The 17,222-nt window shown below is 31.9% G+C and overlaps 1 protein-coding gene across 1 annotated transcript in view; it reads left to right on the forward strand.

Annotated features, from left to right (window-relative positions):
• Positions 1-17,222, forward strand: part of TBC1D32 (TBC1 domain family member 32) — a 174,437-nt gene that overhangs the window by 24,465 nt on the left and 132,750 nt on the right. The window contains exons 5-11 of the mRNA XM_011358802.2: positions 700-768; positions 2,745-2,870; positions 6,144-6,222; positions 6,361-6,464; positions 6,561-6,622; positions 7,204-7,348; positions 9,718-9,777. Coding sequence (XP_011357104.1) covers positions 700-768; positions 2,745-2,870; positions 6,144-6,222; positions 6,361-6,464; positions 6,561-6,622; positions 7,204-7,348; positions 9,718-9,777 — 645 coding nt within the window. The remainder of the gene's footprint in view (positions 1-699; positions 769-2,744; positions 2,871-6,143; positions 6,223-6,360; positions 6,465-6,560; positions 6,623-7,203; positions 7,349-9,717; positions 9,778-17,222) is intronic.

Consider the following 17,222-nt stretch of genomic DNA (forward strand, 5'->3'; position numbering starts at 1 on the left):
CTTAGGATAGTCGTTGCTGCTCCATACGTGTTAGCTTTCATGGTTGTTGGTATATCTTAAAGGATGTGCTAAAATGAATGCTTGCTTACATAATAAATAACAAATAGCAGCTATTTTAGTGCTATTTTTTGATGATTATTTTAAATATTATTCACATTTAAATTGCCTTTTGCAATAAAAAGACCTTTTCCCACAATAGCTTATGGTCTACTATAAACTTTTTTCTAGATGGAAGTTTTTATTTCAGGAATTTTTTACGAAAGAGGAGGCATGGAGAAATGCTAAGGAAAAGTACAGGAAGGAAAAGGAACAAAAAGGTTCAAGCAGCATCGTAATTATACCGAGGGTACTATTAGTGCTTTCTTGTTTATGTTGCTTTATCCTTTGGTATCATTAATCTCAAATTTACGGGTACAAAACATTTTAACTTTATGTCTTTTGAGTCTTATAATGTTCTACACATTCCAGTTGCTCAGCAAATAATAGTTTTCATATAAATGAAAGTACACTGTTCTAGTGGGACATTCATTTTCCATTTAAATGCCTTGGGAGACAAAAATTCTGTTTGCTGCTACATCAAAATAGATCACCCCCTCTTCTTGTTAAAAATGCATTTTTTTTGCTTGTAATTGTTTTAAAAGATCATTTATAGCAGTACTTCTAAAAGTATACTAAATAAATCTGTTACTTGTGTTACAGAGTTATAAGTTTTGTCAAGGAAAATTACAGTTGATTTTAGACCAGTTGGATCCAGGGCAGCCTAAAGAGGTAAGTTGAAAGGATGAATGTCAGGTTCAGATAGATATATGTATATGATTATAATCTGTAGCAGCCAGACTGTTTCTCTTGAAGATAGCCTTTATTATTATGGCAGTTCTAAACTGATATGTCAGCTAGACTTTCCAGTCCTGAAATGAAAGGTCACAGAATGAGGGACACTCTCCTTAGAGAATAGTTATAGTTTGTAAGAGGACATTTTTATTTCTGGTTTCCATTTTGAAGAGATGAAATTATGAGTAGTTGTCCCCCAAGCTATTTCTTTACTCTTGCTTTTTATGAGATATTATAATTATTTCTTTTAAAGAAAAAAAATTATTCAATGTTATTTCTACTTCTGGAAAATGTGAGCAACTTTGGCAATACATTCATTTGTTAGAAACAGGATTTTAAAGAAGCAATTATATTGAATTGTGCCTGTTTACATTTTAAAGATTGTATAACTCATTGTTTATGAAGACTTATTTCATTTGAAAGTCAGCCTGAAAAAGAAAATATGATAGGATTTTTGAGGTTCCTAGACTTTTGTGTATATCTTGCCAGTTGGTCTCAATTTTTGAAATAAATTGTTTTTCTTCAACTTCTTATTTGAAACTGAATGAATAGTTATGACTTACTCCCACTGATTTTTTTTTTTTAAATCACAGGTTAATTTTTTTCCTCTCAGCATTTTGCATTCTGATTTATTTTCTAGCTTCTTAGTAAATAATATATTTCAAAATATATTAAAATAGGACTTGAATTATATAATAGTCTTATTGTCTTTAGTTTAAATGGATTATTTGGAAATCTATACTTGTTCAGAAACCTTTATTCTACTTTTGCAAGTAGGAAATTCTTAATGAGATTTTGTCCTAAAAATTAACTGAAAAGGAGAAATTACTCAATGTTTTTAAATTCTATCCATAATCCCCCTAATCCAAACACAAAGTTGTATTTAGGAGTTCTTTTATATGAATACACAGAATTTTAAAGTATGTCTGTATTCTGTATTTTTCACCTAAAACTTGACTCCCTGTTTCAGTGTCTGGTTTCCTGAGGTCTTAGCTCTTCTCTGACTCTTCACCTTTTTAAAAATATTTTAATTACTAGATTTAAGTTATTTGAGCTGGGAAACAACCAGAATTTGAGGAAGAAGCTAGAATCAGTGTGTTATTACTCACTAGTTGGAAAATGAGTGGGGGAGAAGCTTTGCGCCATTCATGATTGGAATAGAGCTAGTCTCCACTGCTGTACCTTGGGTCATACCGTTTTGAGTGAGTTCTGATTGTATTTTGAGAAAGATGATTAAGAAGTAAGTTTTCTGTCAAAATACAGAAATTCAATTTTGCATCATGCTACCGAATGACTTTTTTCTACCTCAGTGATTAGAAGGTCAGAAAATATGGTGTAGCAGCAAAAACAAGTACAGATTATTTTGTGAGAGTTGTTCATATTCTGGAATGTGAATGCTACATAATTATTTTTTAAAATTATTATTATTATTATTATTATTATTATTATTATTAATTTTTATTTTGGTGACATTGGTTAACAAAATCCAGGAATATTCAGGTGTACAAGGGGCATCTTTTAAAATCAAAGCCCTAAAACTGTAGAACTACCTATTGGGGCCTACTCAAGTGGAGAAAATCTGTGAGACGAGGCCATTGGAAAACCTTGCCCTGGTGATTTAGATTCTGCCACCATCCTTTCTCCTATTCCACTTAGGAGATTCTAGGTCACATGTTTAATAAACATAGGATTTTTATTTTTGTTTTATGTAAAATAACCTATTTTTTTCTGTTTAGTGTTCGGTTTTAAAAATGAGTTCTCAAGAATTGTTTTTATAAAAGGACATCTAATTCTCATCAGTTGGCTCTTTAAAACAGTTATCTAGGTTTTGCCTTTCAATATTTGTTAAATATTTGGAGAAATGGTATTATTCTAGTGGCCAAGTATTAATAAAAATCTTTTAAAAATTATAGGTGAGGTATGAAGCCTTGCAAACTCTGTGTTCAGCTCCGCCATCTGATGTACTGAATTGTGAAAATTGGACCACTCTCTGTGAAAAATTGACAGTCTCTCTTTCAGATCCTGATCCTGTATTCAGTGTAAGGAAATGCTTATAAAAATATTAACAATAATTTGCTTTTTATCATTCTAGAAATAAATGGAATATAATTTTCTTAAATAGTAGTGCAAATATTCATGAAATTTCAGTTTTAGCTTTTTGCGTGCATGCTATTTTTTAAAGATTTTTATAAAAATATAGCTAACATACAATATTGTATTAGTTTCAGGTGTACACTATAGTCATGCAAAGTTTATGTACCTAAAGAGGTGATCACCATGATAAGTTCAGCATCCATCTGACACCGTACAATGCTTCCACAATACTATTGACTATGTTCCCTGAGCTGTACACCATAGCCCCATGACTTACTCGTTTTATACCTGAAAGTTTGAACCTCTTATCCTCCTTCACCTTTTTCTCCCCGCTTTTTTGATTTTTCAATTACAGTTAACAGTCAATATTATTTTATATTTGTTTCAAGTGTATAGCACAGAGGTTAGACATTTATGTAATTTTCAAAATGATTCCCCCGACTTGTCTAGTACCCACTTGGTACCATACATAGTTATTACCATATTATTGACCATATTCACTATGCTTTACTTATTTCAGAAATACCCACTTATATTCCTTAATCTCTTCATCTTTTTCACCTTGTCCCCAAACTCCCTCCTATCTGGCAACCATCAGCTTGTTCTCTGCATCTATGAGTTCATTTCTGTTTTGTTTGTTTATTTTGTTCTTTAGATTCACATATAAGTGAGATTATATGGTTTTTGTCTTTCTCTGACTTATTTCACTTAGCTTAATACCTTCCAGGTTGATTTATGTTGTCCCAAATGCTAAGATTTCATTCTTTTTTATGGCTGAGTAATATTCCATTGTATAAATGTACTGTATCTTCTTTATCTAATTGTCTGTTGATGGGCACTTAGGTTGCTTTCAAATCTTGGTTATAGTTAAATAATGCTGCAGTGCAATTCTGGCTTTTGAATTGTCAAGATTTCCTTTAAAGGAATTAATTGAGTATTTCATGATTAGATTGAAAATCTGGTCAATATAATAGTCATTGCCAAATAATAGCAGACTTACCTTGTGCATTTTGTTTTATCTTGGAAAGGGATATCCAAGTATTTGTGTCAATGTGTTTGAATTCAGAAAAATATTTTAAAAGACTATATAAAGTGTTTTTGAAAGAATTTTGAAAACTTGAACTAAAATGATAATTAGAATTTATTCTAAAGGGTTCATAAGCATTTTCCTTATGCATTTAAGTGTTTAGAGATTGCTTAAATGCTTAAAAGCTAAGAGTTTAGAAGATAATTGAGGTGAATCATAATGCAAATTGAAAATTCAAAAAGATGTAAAATTATGAAGTCAATAGAGATAAGTGATTGAATGTAAAAATGATTTGCATATAACTTCATAGGAACACTTAGTATATGATTAAAAGTAAGATTATATTAAAAATGCAGTAATTTTATGGGTAATATCTATGATGTCAATTAAAAATCCTGACTGTATCCCAGCATCACATTTAAATACAATTTAGGTTTTTTAGAGAGCTTCTTCTTCATAATTGATATGTCAGGGAAGAAAACTTTGACTTTATAATTTGTTCAGGATTTTTGGAGGTGTTAGTACAAGCGTTAACTATTTTTAGGTGTTCGACAAATATGTATTGAATACCTATTGTGTACATCATTTTTGTTTAGATACTGGGAACACACTGTGAGCAAGACGGATATGTGCCTTCATAGAACTTACATTCTAGTAGAAGAGACAGTAAACAGTTATAAAAATATCTCGATACATTTGTCTGTTTAAATATTATACTATTTCATCAATGAAGATATAATTATCTAGTAAACAGAAGTGGTTTAGAAACAGAAGAGGTTTGTTATTTATAAGGAGTAAAAAAGGTATTTAATTATCCAATTACTGAATGCAGTTCAACTATACTAACACCAGAGGGTGATACAGACTTCTGCTTAAAAAACAAAAAACAAAAAACAAAACCTCAATGATCCAAGAATTTCAAGGGGTAAGCTTTAACATTTCAAGGCTCTCTAACAGGAAATGCCATTGTAAATTTCCCCATAATTTTTTAAAAATTTTATTTAACAAGGACAAAATAGTCATCAGGTTTCCTTTAATTATTTTAAAAAAATTATATGACAACTTTATAAACATAGTAAAGATTCTAATGGGTCAATATAAGTGGCTTTAGCCATTATAGATTATTATGTAGCAAGAATCAATGTCAATAATTAAGTTAATAATATCAGAGGAAATTGTTAAAGAGAGGAAATGGTGATAGAACCAATTCTTTTTATTTTGAATAAATGCTTAATCGAACTTCTTCTTGAGTTTGATTCTGTTTCTTCATTTCCTACTCTAAAGGACTCCTAGCGTATAACTGACTGAAGCCTAAGTGTTTGAAAAGTGTGACAGATACTGATCAATTGCTGCAACTCTAAAAATAGACTTATTAGTTATTCAATATCCTTTGTTCAGTAAGAATCTCTTGGAGTTAGGAAATATTTTTAGTCATGGGTAGTCAACTTTTTGTAAACATATTACCCTAATAGTTTATTTAGGAAAGATTATTAGTTTTTTTTTTTCCCCTACAGTAGAACATTTGAGGTGATTTTATGTTTTTATTTAGTGAGAAGTTTAATTTCACTATTAGGATTAATCTCTTCACAATAATTAAAATAATTAAATAACAATAATAGCTATCATTTTAAAGTACCTATTAGAGCTGGTTACTATTCTAACTACATCTTTCTCATTAATTCATTTACCTTGTGATAGTTTCTACTTTAAATTTTAATAATGTTAAGTTCTGAAAATATATTTTTATTTTATACTTTTTCTTGGGAATAGGCAAAATTATTAGAGTCCTACATGTCAAATTATTGAGACTACCTATGTAAGCAATTAAAAAAAAAGTTGGATTCTGCAAGGAGTGTTTTTCTGTTTGTTTTTGTTTTTTTATGTTTAGTAATCCTACTCTGTTTCCTTGTTTGACATCTTTGCATCGTACCTTTCCTCTATCACACCTCACCCTATGTTTGTATCTACTATTACCAGATTTCACAACAATGTACTGCTGTCTTAGATTTACTATTGGTTTTAGTTATACTTTTTGCTGACAAAAATAAGAACATGCCCTTTTTTATAGGTACACTCCTATACATGTTTCTGAATGATTTATTTTCTGAGCTTTTTACTATGTGAAAAATGATTCATCTTATTCTATTTTTGTAAGAATTTTGGATGTAAATCTTTTGTTTTATTTTCATAGGACCGGATTTTAAAATTCTATGCACAGACATTTACACTTTCGCCGTTACATATGACCAAGGAAATTTATACAAGCTTAGGTATGTTTATTAAATATTTTTAAAAATGTTTTTTCTTTTATTTGTACTAAAGAAAAATGGATAAGATTTCACTCTTTTTCAGAAATCCCTGTAATTGAATGGTATAATAGTCACTTTTCTAAACTTTTTTTTTTCCAGCTAAATATTTGGAGTTATACTTTGTTTCTAGAGAAAATCATATTCCTACCGTTTCAACTGGTATAGATATAACTAACCCTAATGTGACCCGCTTACTTAAAAAGGTATTCGTTTGCTAGAATATGCTTTTATTTTTTATTTAAATAGTTCTATATTTTAGAATTCTAATTTTTTGAGAACTGTCATGCACTGCTTTGTAGATTCGCCTTCTAAATGAATATCAGAAAGAGGCTCCATCTTTCTGGATTCGTCACTCTGAGAAGTAAGTCCCTTAATTTATGCCAACATGAAAATATAGGAGTGTCCCACGTACATTTCCAAGAGAAAGAGTAAAGAGTATCTTAATGGATTTATGTGATAGGGAAGGGATTAATAATGTCTGTTTTTTAGCTTTTCATATTTTGTACTTAGCTTTGTGAATGGCTCTATGCAAGTGCCATTTTATACCATTTATTAATCACCACAAAGTAAAAAGAGGGTGTTGTAGCCTCTGGTTCTTTTATTACTGGTCTCTGCTACTTTGGTCAAGATTTTAAGTGGTTTTCAAACTTTTTCCTTTTAGTTCTAAAATTTTTAATAAGGTCGTAAGAGCAACTGTGAGTTTAAAAAGGAAAATTAAATTTGGATAGCTAGTGTTAAAGTAGAAAGAATGTAAGTTTATAAAACAGGAAAAAAAATTGGATGTGAATACCAGCTCTGCCATTTACTGAAATGTAAAAACAGAAAGTTGTTTCTGAAGATTACTTAACATTTTATCATTCCATAAATATAAAATGTATCGCCAGTTCTATATATGTAATAGCATTTGTTTTTTCTAAAATCACTTCTTTCCTAAACTTTAAGGTATATGGAAGAAATTGTGGAGAGTACTTTGTCCTTATTATCGGTTAGACATGATCAAAGCCATCTTGTCTCACAAAAGATTTTGGATCCAGTCTACTTTCTTGCGTTAGTTGATACCAAGGCTGTGTGGTTCAAAAAGTGGATGGTAAGGAAAAATGAAATACGTTTTTATACCTTTCAGTTCATATATTTCAAACAATAGCTAATGTTTGTTTACTGTGTTCTAAGAATTATAATCACTTTTATATGTGTTAACTCATTAATTTTTATAACAATCTATGAGATAGGTGGTATTATTACTCCATTTTACAGATGTAGCACCTGAGGCATAGAGAAGTTAAATGACCTGCTCATGATTGTTTATCTAGTAAGTGACAGAGCCAAAATAGGTTTTTAAGTGGTAATTCATGTGAGCCTATTAAGTTGAATGACTCATCCAAAATCTCATTGTCTTTACTTTTTTAAGCAGGTGAGGTAGAATATGAAAGTTCAATGCTCATTTTTCTCTGGTTTAAGTGATATGTCTGAAAATATTTTGCACCTTCCCGAACCTGCAGTTTGGGAAATGTGTTTAATGTCTAAATGTTGATGATTTCCTATGGAGCTCACCACTGTCCTGGAACTGAAATTCATATTAAGAGTAAAGAGATCCTTATAGTGCTATCTCCCTCCTTTGCTATTAATAAGAGTGGTCTATATCTGATGGTAGTAGCAGCAGTGTTGCTTATATTCTCACCTCTTTGCCCTTTTCATCCTGTCTGCTGAACATTACATATTTGTTGCAATGGAGAAAGAAGGGGGCGAGCCCATGATTTGCCATGTAAAACAGCAACACACTCATTTATTGCTTAGCACAATTGGACATTATCTAGCTGATGGACTTTTTTTCCCCTCTTGTGTTATATGAACTGTATAATAATGTCCAATTAACCAAAACACTGTTCTGTCCAATGCTTAGCCTTTACTTGCCCTAAATAGTAGGTGCTGATAAATGTTTGCTCAGTTTAATTAATTTAACCTGAACTCTTTGTTTCTTACATCTGAGACTGACCTTTTTCTTAAGTTTTTCTTGATTATAAAATTACATTTTTATAGAAAACATACAAAATATATAAAAGCACAAATAAAATTAAATTTCTCTACAACACAGGGATAATAAATATTAAGATTTTGATATGTAGTTATATTTATTATATATACTTTTATATTTATCTGTTTAGGTCTTTTTTTAACAAAAACCATATTCGACTACCTGTAATAATTAACTTTTTCACACTTAACATTTTTATTGTTAGTGCTTGATTCTTAAGAGAATGAGACAGATCATAGGAAAACTAACAGAAAATTAGTAAAAATTAGCTCCCCAAGCGTGTTCAAGTATTGATGAAAATCCATCAAATTCTCTTACACCCTCTAAGGCAGAAGTTGGAAAACTTCTTATGTAAAATGGACAATAAATATTTTTGCCTCTGTAGGCTGTACTCTTTTTCTGTTGCAAGTACTCAACTCTGCTGTGGCCCCAAACATCCAAAGATAATATATAAATGAATGGGTGTGACTGTGTTCCAGTAAAACTTTACCAAATCAGGTGGCAGCTGAATTTGGGCTGAGAGCTATGGTTTGGTGACTGGTGTAAGGGACACACTATGAGGATTTTTTTTCAAAACATGGCCATTAGTTTAATTGTAGGTTAACATATGTTTCTTGCTAAAGCTGTAAAAAGATTAATGGTTTTGAAAACATTTTAAGCTATGAGGGTTAAAACACAGAGGGTTTTGATTAACCCTTAATTAACTAAAACCCCATTTGATTAAACCCTATTTCCCAGAATTCTGACAATTTTTACTGAATATTCTGTTTAATAATTTTATTCTCAAGTAAAATGAAGAAACTGCATTGAACACTAATGATATCTAATATAATTTAGTTAAATAATATTTAGGTATATTTTACCCTTTCTTTGTATAATACATAAAAAGCATGTTTTAATCCCACTTATATTTAGCTCTAAGGAGAGAATTAAAGTTTTTTGGTGCTTTGAATCATTTTAAAAATATGATTGGCATAGCATGATTAAGATACTGTCCCTTTAGAGCATTTCAACCTTGCCAAATTTCTGCATATGTAGACAATACAATATCCTCTACAGTATGAGGTTTGTGATTTCCATTCTCCATCTCCACTTTTGTATTTTTCCTTTAGGCTCTATCCTACACTGGTAGTCAGAGGTTTTTTGGTGGTGGTTTTAAAATAGCTTAATATGGAGATTGTTCACAATTGAGGGATAGAATGTTTTTCTGTTCATCTTGTCACTAAATCCACAGTTTATTGATATGATTTGGATTCTTGTGATTGCTATGCTTGTAATTCATTGTACATAGAAAAACCTGTTCTGATTACAATAATTTAAAAACTAAGTTATTGTGTAATTTATGATGTTATTGGAAATAATGCAGGGAATAGATTTTGAATGGCATGCTTGACTATTAAATACCCCTTTTCCTTTAATTTTAGCATGCATATTATAGCAGAACTGTAGTATTAAGACTTCTTGAAAAGAAATATAAATCTCTGGTAAGTCTATATTTCTATTCTGTTCTCATGTTGAGAAATAATATCACGAAAAGATATATGATATAATAACTTAAATGTACAGAATTGAGTGATAATTAATATTGGATAATGAAGTGATCCCCTTTCATGTGATTTTTAAGCTATCATTCTGTGAAACATAAAATAATAAAAGTAGAGACATAAAATACAATCAGGATAACAGTAAGGAAATACATAATTGCTTAGTAAATTAGGTTTTTAAGAAGCTAGTTTGAAAAATAAACCATATTTTTAAGTATTATCATGTAATTGAATTCAGATCAGGTATTTGAAAGGGAGTGAGCTCTATAAAATATTCTCATGCTTTTGACTAAAAGTTGCATGAATAAACTCAGAACGCTAAATGCTTTTGCATTTGAAAAAATTGATTCAATTTACACCAAATATAAACTAATACTATAAACTATATTAGCAAAATTTTTTTACATTTATTGCTGTTAGTAGAACAATATGTAAGGGCAGTGAAAGAAATTGAAAAGAAATCAGCAAGTCAAAAAATTGTGACAAACCTGAAATTAAATTTATTAAAATATTTTAAAAAGTATGCTAATGTGACTTTGAGATGATGAATATAGTTTATGTAGTTAGATAGAATCTTGAGTTTAGAAGTCAGGTGAAGGAAAAGATTCCTGGAATTGTGAATTTTGGGATGAATGCAGTAGAGCATAAAATGAAAGAAAGAGAACAATAATTGCTTTGTGTTTGAGAATCAAAAGAATTGTGCTTCAGAAACAAGAAGAGAGGGATATTGAATAAAAGAAATTGAATTTATTTGTAGAGGTAATAGGTGCTTAAAAATCTTCAAACTGAATTGAAATAAAGTCTTTCCACATCTCATTTCTCTCCCATTCCCAGTTTAAGTGAAAATTATTATTGCCATATGAGCATAGACTGATCTTGTTAGAATAGAGAAAGGAGAAAAAACAAAGAACAAAATGATTTTTTCCCCCATGCTTTGGCATACGAATAAGTCACTGTTGGTATTATAGAGGCCCTGGTGGAAGTATTTCGAATATGTTATTTATAGATTAACTCTTTTATTTTTTTAAATTTTATTTTATTATTAGTTTCAAGTGTACAGTACATTGGTTAGACATTTATATAGTTTATAAAATGATCCTTCTGATTACTCTTTCTCTCTTCTGGCTCTCCATCTAGCTAATATATTAATGCTGATCGCATTCCCTATGCTGTGCTCCCCATCCCCGTGACCATCTATCAACTACTAATTTGTACTTCTTTAACCCTTCACGCCTTCCTCTCAGCCCTCCATCTCCCTCCCCTCTGGCCATCCCCAGATTGTCCTCTATATTTATGAATCTGTTTTTGATGAGTTTGTTCTTTTTGTTCCTTAGATACCGCATATAAGTGAAATCATATGGTATTTATCTTTCTCTGTCTAACTTATTTTACTCAGCATAATAACCTCTAGGTCCATCCATGTCATTGTGAATTGTAGGATTTCATTTTTCTAATGGCTGAGTAATATTCCATTATATATATGAACCACAACTTCTTTATCCAGTTGTCTGTTGATGGGCATTTAGGTTACTTCCATATCTTGGCTTTTGTAAATAGTGCTGCCATGGACATAGGGATGTATAGATCTTTATGAATTATGATTTTGGTTTTCTTTGGATAAATACCCAGAAATGCAATTGTTGGGTCAAAGGTATATCCATTTTTAATTTTTTGAGAAACCTCCGGACTGTTTTCCATAGTGACTGTACCAATTTGCAATCCTACCAACAGTGTATGAGGTTTCCCTTTTCTCCACATCGTCACCAACACTTGTTCTTTGATTTATTGATGATAGCCATTCTGACAGATGTGAGGTGATATCTCATTGTGGTTTTAATTTGCATTTCTCTGATGATTAGGGTCCTTGAGCATCTTTTCATATGTCTGTTGGCCATCTGTATTTCCTCTTTGGAGAAATATCTGTTCAGGTCTTCTGCCCATTTTTAATTGTATTGTTTGTTTTTTTGTTGAGTTGTAGGAGTTCTTTATATTTTTTGGATGTTAACCTCTCTTATCAGATGTATCATAAGTGAATGTCTTCTCCCATTCAGTTTATGTATATGTGCTGACAGTTTTTAAAAGACATACCTGGGGGAATTCAGAGCTTTATTTCCATAGTATTGCAAAGTCATGAACTAATTGAAAAGCATTTTGGCTATCAGCATAAATGCTTAACCTTTTATTTTAACAACTTGAATCTTTTCCCAATCTATCCTTAAGGGAATGGCTTTTGAAATGGCTTTATGTAGTGTATTTCCTGTTTTTCTGGCCCTCTCAAAGTCATTTTAAAAAATATTGACAGCTAAGGTATTTAAATTCTCCCTTGGTTTTTCCTATCATAGTATTTTTTCTACTATGGGTTTTTTTCTATTATAGTGTATTTTTAACACCTTCCTCCCATCTTGGTATATATGGATAGTGCAAGAAAATAAGTATCAAATTAAATCCTGAATTTTATGGCAAGTTTCTATCTATCTTCCTGAGGTTTAATTAGGAAAATAATTCTTTATACCTTCAACTTGACTCTTTCGACTTGTGTTAAATTTAATAATCTGCTTTCTGCCCCTGCAATTTAAAGGGGATAGTATGTGATTGTTTCTCTGAGAATAACCACAAGATATTTTTTCTTGTGGTTATTACCTTTCTCAGTAAGGTGGTACATTTAATAAAAGGAACAGCTGGGTATAAGTGGGTTGTGAAGATGAAGCTGGGTAGAGATGGGTGCAAGGAGGATGAATTTCTGAAGGTTTAAATGGAAGTTAACTTCCCTTCAATGGAGATAGTGTTTTGAGTTTTCGGTTAAAGAAGCTAAAGTTAATCTTTGCTCTTTTGTCTCTTAATTCTTTAGAGCTTCTCTTAAGTGTATTTATTTTGTTCATGTCAAAAGTCCTCCCTAATGACAATTGTTTTTCTAAGTATTTTTTGTTGTTCCTTTTTACCAAGATATGTATAAGAATTAGGATTGTAAGAGTAAATTTATCTAGAAAGTAGTTCAATCAGGAGGAGGTTGCTTCGACTTAGAGAAACTCGTAACAAACATGACATATCATTACACTTTGGGGCAAAATTGTGTGCTTATGAATGGTGTTTTAGGTACTGACCAAGCAGAAGCTAGGAAGGGACTATGTGATAAGTGACAGAACAGTCATTGACTCCCCTCTTTCACTAATCGACAAGTCAGGGACTGTCCTTATGAAATTTTTGTAGGAGTCCCAATGCAATTTGACCAGTTGTCTTTGTATGAATCTGTTGCTGGTAGCTGGCAGTCTCAGGGCTGGTGGACTTGATGGATTAGATTGGACTATGCCTCCTTCTGTTACCTGTAGAACACTTCTTTTTATATTCAGTAGATGCAGAATAAACTAGAATAAAACAAGAGTTAAGACTCTGTACAAATAGCACAGCAAAACAATTGCAGAAGAATAAAGTTAATAGCAAAAGTATTTACCAAATGGTGCTTCTCCAAAACAAAAGGCTATTTGTACAAATCTGTACAAATTTTATTACAAATCGTAGGATAACAATAAATTTAGCAAGGAAAGCTCAATGAAGCAAATTGGAGCTCAGATTGTTGTTGACACAAACTCACATGGTGACAAATCTGAAGTACTGTCAGAGTTGGGACTCAAGGAGACCCAGTGAACAACACTCTTCTTTGTCTGAAGATCCCACTGAATGCTGTCAAGTCAGCGTCCTCAAGGTAATCTTAATGGAAGATCCAGAATTGTCAAGAATTAAGACCACTATTCAATATCTGAAACAGTGCATAAAGCTGAAGTTAGTGCTTAAGTTAGGCAAAGCAGATTATTAATCTCATAGGTTTGGGGAACTCCTATAAGGGGTTTGGTGGGCTTTTAGAAGGGAGAGTTCAGCCAGTTGTAAAAGAGTGGCAGCTTGGGTAAGACTGTTGCTGTCTAACGGGATTTTACAAATATGTTTCTTGGAGTGTGTCTTTTGTTGTTGGCTGATTTTCAAGGGGTTTAACACTGACTGCTTGGCTTTCAGAAGTATGTTCATTGAGATCTATTGACATATATTGATTTACAAAATTTTAAACTTGTTCTACTGGATACCTGTTACTATAGTTATATAGGTTTATTGTTGATTTATTAAGTACATTAAAATCAGGTTTCGGTGTTTGTTATTGTCTATAGAACAAATTAGTCTTTTCTGAGGATTGTGGGGAATTTTTTAATTCTTAATGAGTAGGTGTTATCCTGGAAAAGAAAAGGGGTCTGCTTAAGGTAGTGGTAGGAAAATATTTCAGGGCAATGGAATAGCATGTTTTAAAGGTTTAGGGATTGGAAAACACATAGTACATTTCAAAATTGCACATATTTTATATGACTGGATATAGATTGCTAAGAGAAATGTGAATTAGTATTAGGGAAATTTCTTGAAAAACAGTTCTCTGAAAGCTAATATTAAATGGATAAAGGATTTTGAAATTTTTTTGGATGCTTAAAATTGGGTATATGTTAGTTTACTTCAGTTTGTTTAATTCATGCATGGGACATGGCATAATTCCAAAAATAGAAAAGACCTATTTAAAGGAAATCTTCAGCTCCTTCTAGTTTGCAAATGATGGTGTTAAGTTGGTTATAAATGTCAGTTTGAATGGGTTTCAAATCTAACAGGTGTGTATTGATTGATGAGATTTTCAGTGACTTTGCTTTTGATGAATTGGTCATTTGACTAATTGTGTGTTGAACTGGCTTTCGGTGACCGATATTTACATAGGTAGGTTTATTTCTGTGTGTGTGTGTCTGTGTGTGTGTATGTTTGTGGCTAGGGAGGGGGGCATCTGGAGGATAAGAGGAATAAGACTGCCAGATCATGAAGTGTTTTCATATAATGTCAAATTTAGGAGATTGGCTTTTATTCTGGAAGTGTGGTGAGCCACTGATAGGGTTTTAAGTACTGAAGTAACATCATATTAAGGCTTTGGAATATTTGGAAAATGGCTTCAAGGTGCTAGGTGGAGATAGAGCAGAAGTGTTAAAACAAAAAGATTAAGAGACTTTGCAGTAATTCCAGAAAAAGGTGATGGAAACGTGAATAAAGGCTCTTGACAGTGTGAACTGGGATTAATAGATGGACTCAGGAGTACCATATTTACAATGTAGGATTTAGAGGACTTGGCTTTTGAATGAGTGTGGATGAGGACTTAATTGAGTGACTAATGCCATTCATTGAGATAAGTAACACAGTAGAAGAAAAATAGGAAAGTTGGGAAAGATTAGATTTGATAGATTTGGTAGATAGATTTGATAGATTTAGATTTGATAGATTTGGTCATATCTAGTTTGAGAATCAGATTTTTAGGAGGCAATTTCATATTAGTGATCTGAATTTCTAAAGTAATTGATTTAGAGAAAACATATAGATATGAGGGGGTCCCCAAGTCCACCCCAGCTTTGATGGTTTTCTGAGAGGATTCATAGGACTCAGCATATAATCATAATTCCAGCTATGATTGATAATAGAAAAAAGATACAAAACAAAATTAACATTGGAAAACGGCACATTTGGTGAAGTTTGGATGATACCAAGCATAAGCTTCTAAGTCTTTTCTCATGGTAGACTCTACTTAATTTCTTCAGCATCAAATTGTGACAGACACGCTCATGTGAAGACTCTGCCCATTTTTTTAAAATTGGAGATTGATCAGGTAGGCACCCTCTGCCACCACATACTGGATTCCAGACTCCCAGAAGGAAAGAAGGTGTTCAGCGTAAAACACATTGTTTGTACAAACAGTTTGTCTACAGTGTGCCCCTCTTATCCATTCTTGGAATGGTAGGAACCATCCTGAAATACAAGTCAAGCAGGGTCTAACCTTGTATGCAGTGCAGGTCTTTCTAATTACAGATATCTTGCCATGTTATGAACTCGTTATGAACTTGAGCCACAGTTATGAACTGGCTTTTATCCACATCTGTCCTTCATCTTTTTCTCATCAAAAGCTTAATTCTTTCTTGAACTTAGGTCCTAGCTGCTCTTGCCTCTTGGACTCTTTTCTAACAACTATCTTTTCTCTCTTTTATAGTCAAACTCTTCATTTCTACTGGCTTCTTCCCATAACACTTAAGCATGACCATATCCTTCCAACCTGAAAAAGGATTCAGTCTTAACTCCAAGATCCCCTATATCAGCTGTTCTCTCTCTCTCTCTCTCTCTCTTTTTCTGCACAGCCAGCCTTCCTGAAAATGAAAATTATACTAGGCTGACCCTACTTTTTTAGTTCTCATTCCTTTTTAATTATAGTCTGATTTTATTCTCCAAACACCTCTTAAACTGATCTTTTCAAGGTCAACGACAACTTCCTTATTACCAAACCTAACAATTATCACTAGTTATCTCACTAGTGGCTTCTTTTTATTTGAGAATTAGAATGAGAGGGCACTTACCACAAGTAGGTAGATGCAGAAGAAAGGAGAGACTATTTGAAATCTCTACTTCTAAGTTTATGACATGAAGATGTGGTACATATATACAGTGGGATATTGCTCAACCATAAGAAAAGATGAAATACTGCCTTTTGCAACAATATGGATGGATCTTGAGATTATCATGCTAAGTGAAATAAGTCAGACAGAAAAAGTTGAGAACTATATGATTTCACTCATATGTGGGATATAAAACTGAAAGCTACAAATGAACAAGACAAAGACTCGTGGACATGGGCAACAGTTTAGTGGTTACCAGAGGGAAGCGGGCAGGGGAGAAGGTAGATAAAAGTAAAGGGGGTCAAATATATGGTGATGGAAGGAAATTTAACTTTGGGTAGTGAACATACAATGAAATATACATATATATTGAATTGTATACTTGAAACTTATTTTATTAACCAATGTCACCTCAATAAATTTAATTTTTAAAAAAGAAATATTTGCTTGTAGAAATTGGAGGAGGTAGGATGGAGACTCATAGGAGAGTCACTGGGTACAGTGGAGGTTGGAGATCATTTTTTATTGTGACAGTTTTTTAAATTATGAGGTTTTTCTTTATGATTTTTTAGTAATTCTAGTATCTGAAATAGAAATGAAGGCTTGATCCAGTTTGTATTTTGCTGGCTAGGTAGAAAGAAAAGACTTTAAGGCAAGAGAAGTGAGGATATTGGCAAGTTTTTAAAGTCATGGCTACAGAATTTTTGCATCTTTCACTATTAAATGTGAAGTATGTATTTATTTTTGTTAATTGACACCAACATTATAACAGTATTTATTTAATTGTCAGACTATAAATACTTTCAGTTTTTCCTAGAATATGCCATAGTTAAAATGTAATTGGGGAGACTGAGCTTCAGTGGCCTGGAAAGATACTATTCTAAATATTCTAAATATTTTTTCTAAATATCTTTCCAGTGTATTTTTACAGCCTTG

This window comes from Pteropus vampyrus, unplaced genomic scaffold, assembly GCF_000151845.1.
Source record: "Pteropus vampyrus isolate Shadow unplaced genomic scaffold, Pvam_2.0 Scaffold43, whole genome shotgun sequence".
Lineage (NCBI taxonomy): Eukaryota > Metazoa > Chordata > Mammalia > Chiroptera > Pteropodidae > Pteropus > Pteropus vampyrus.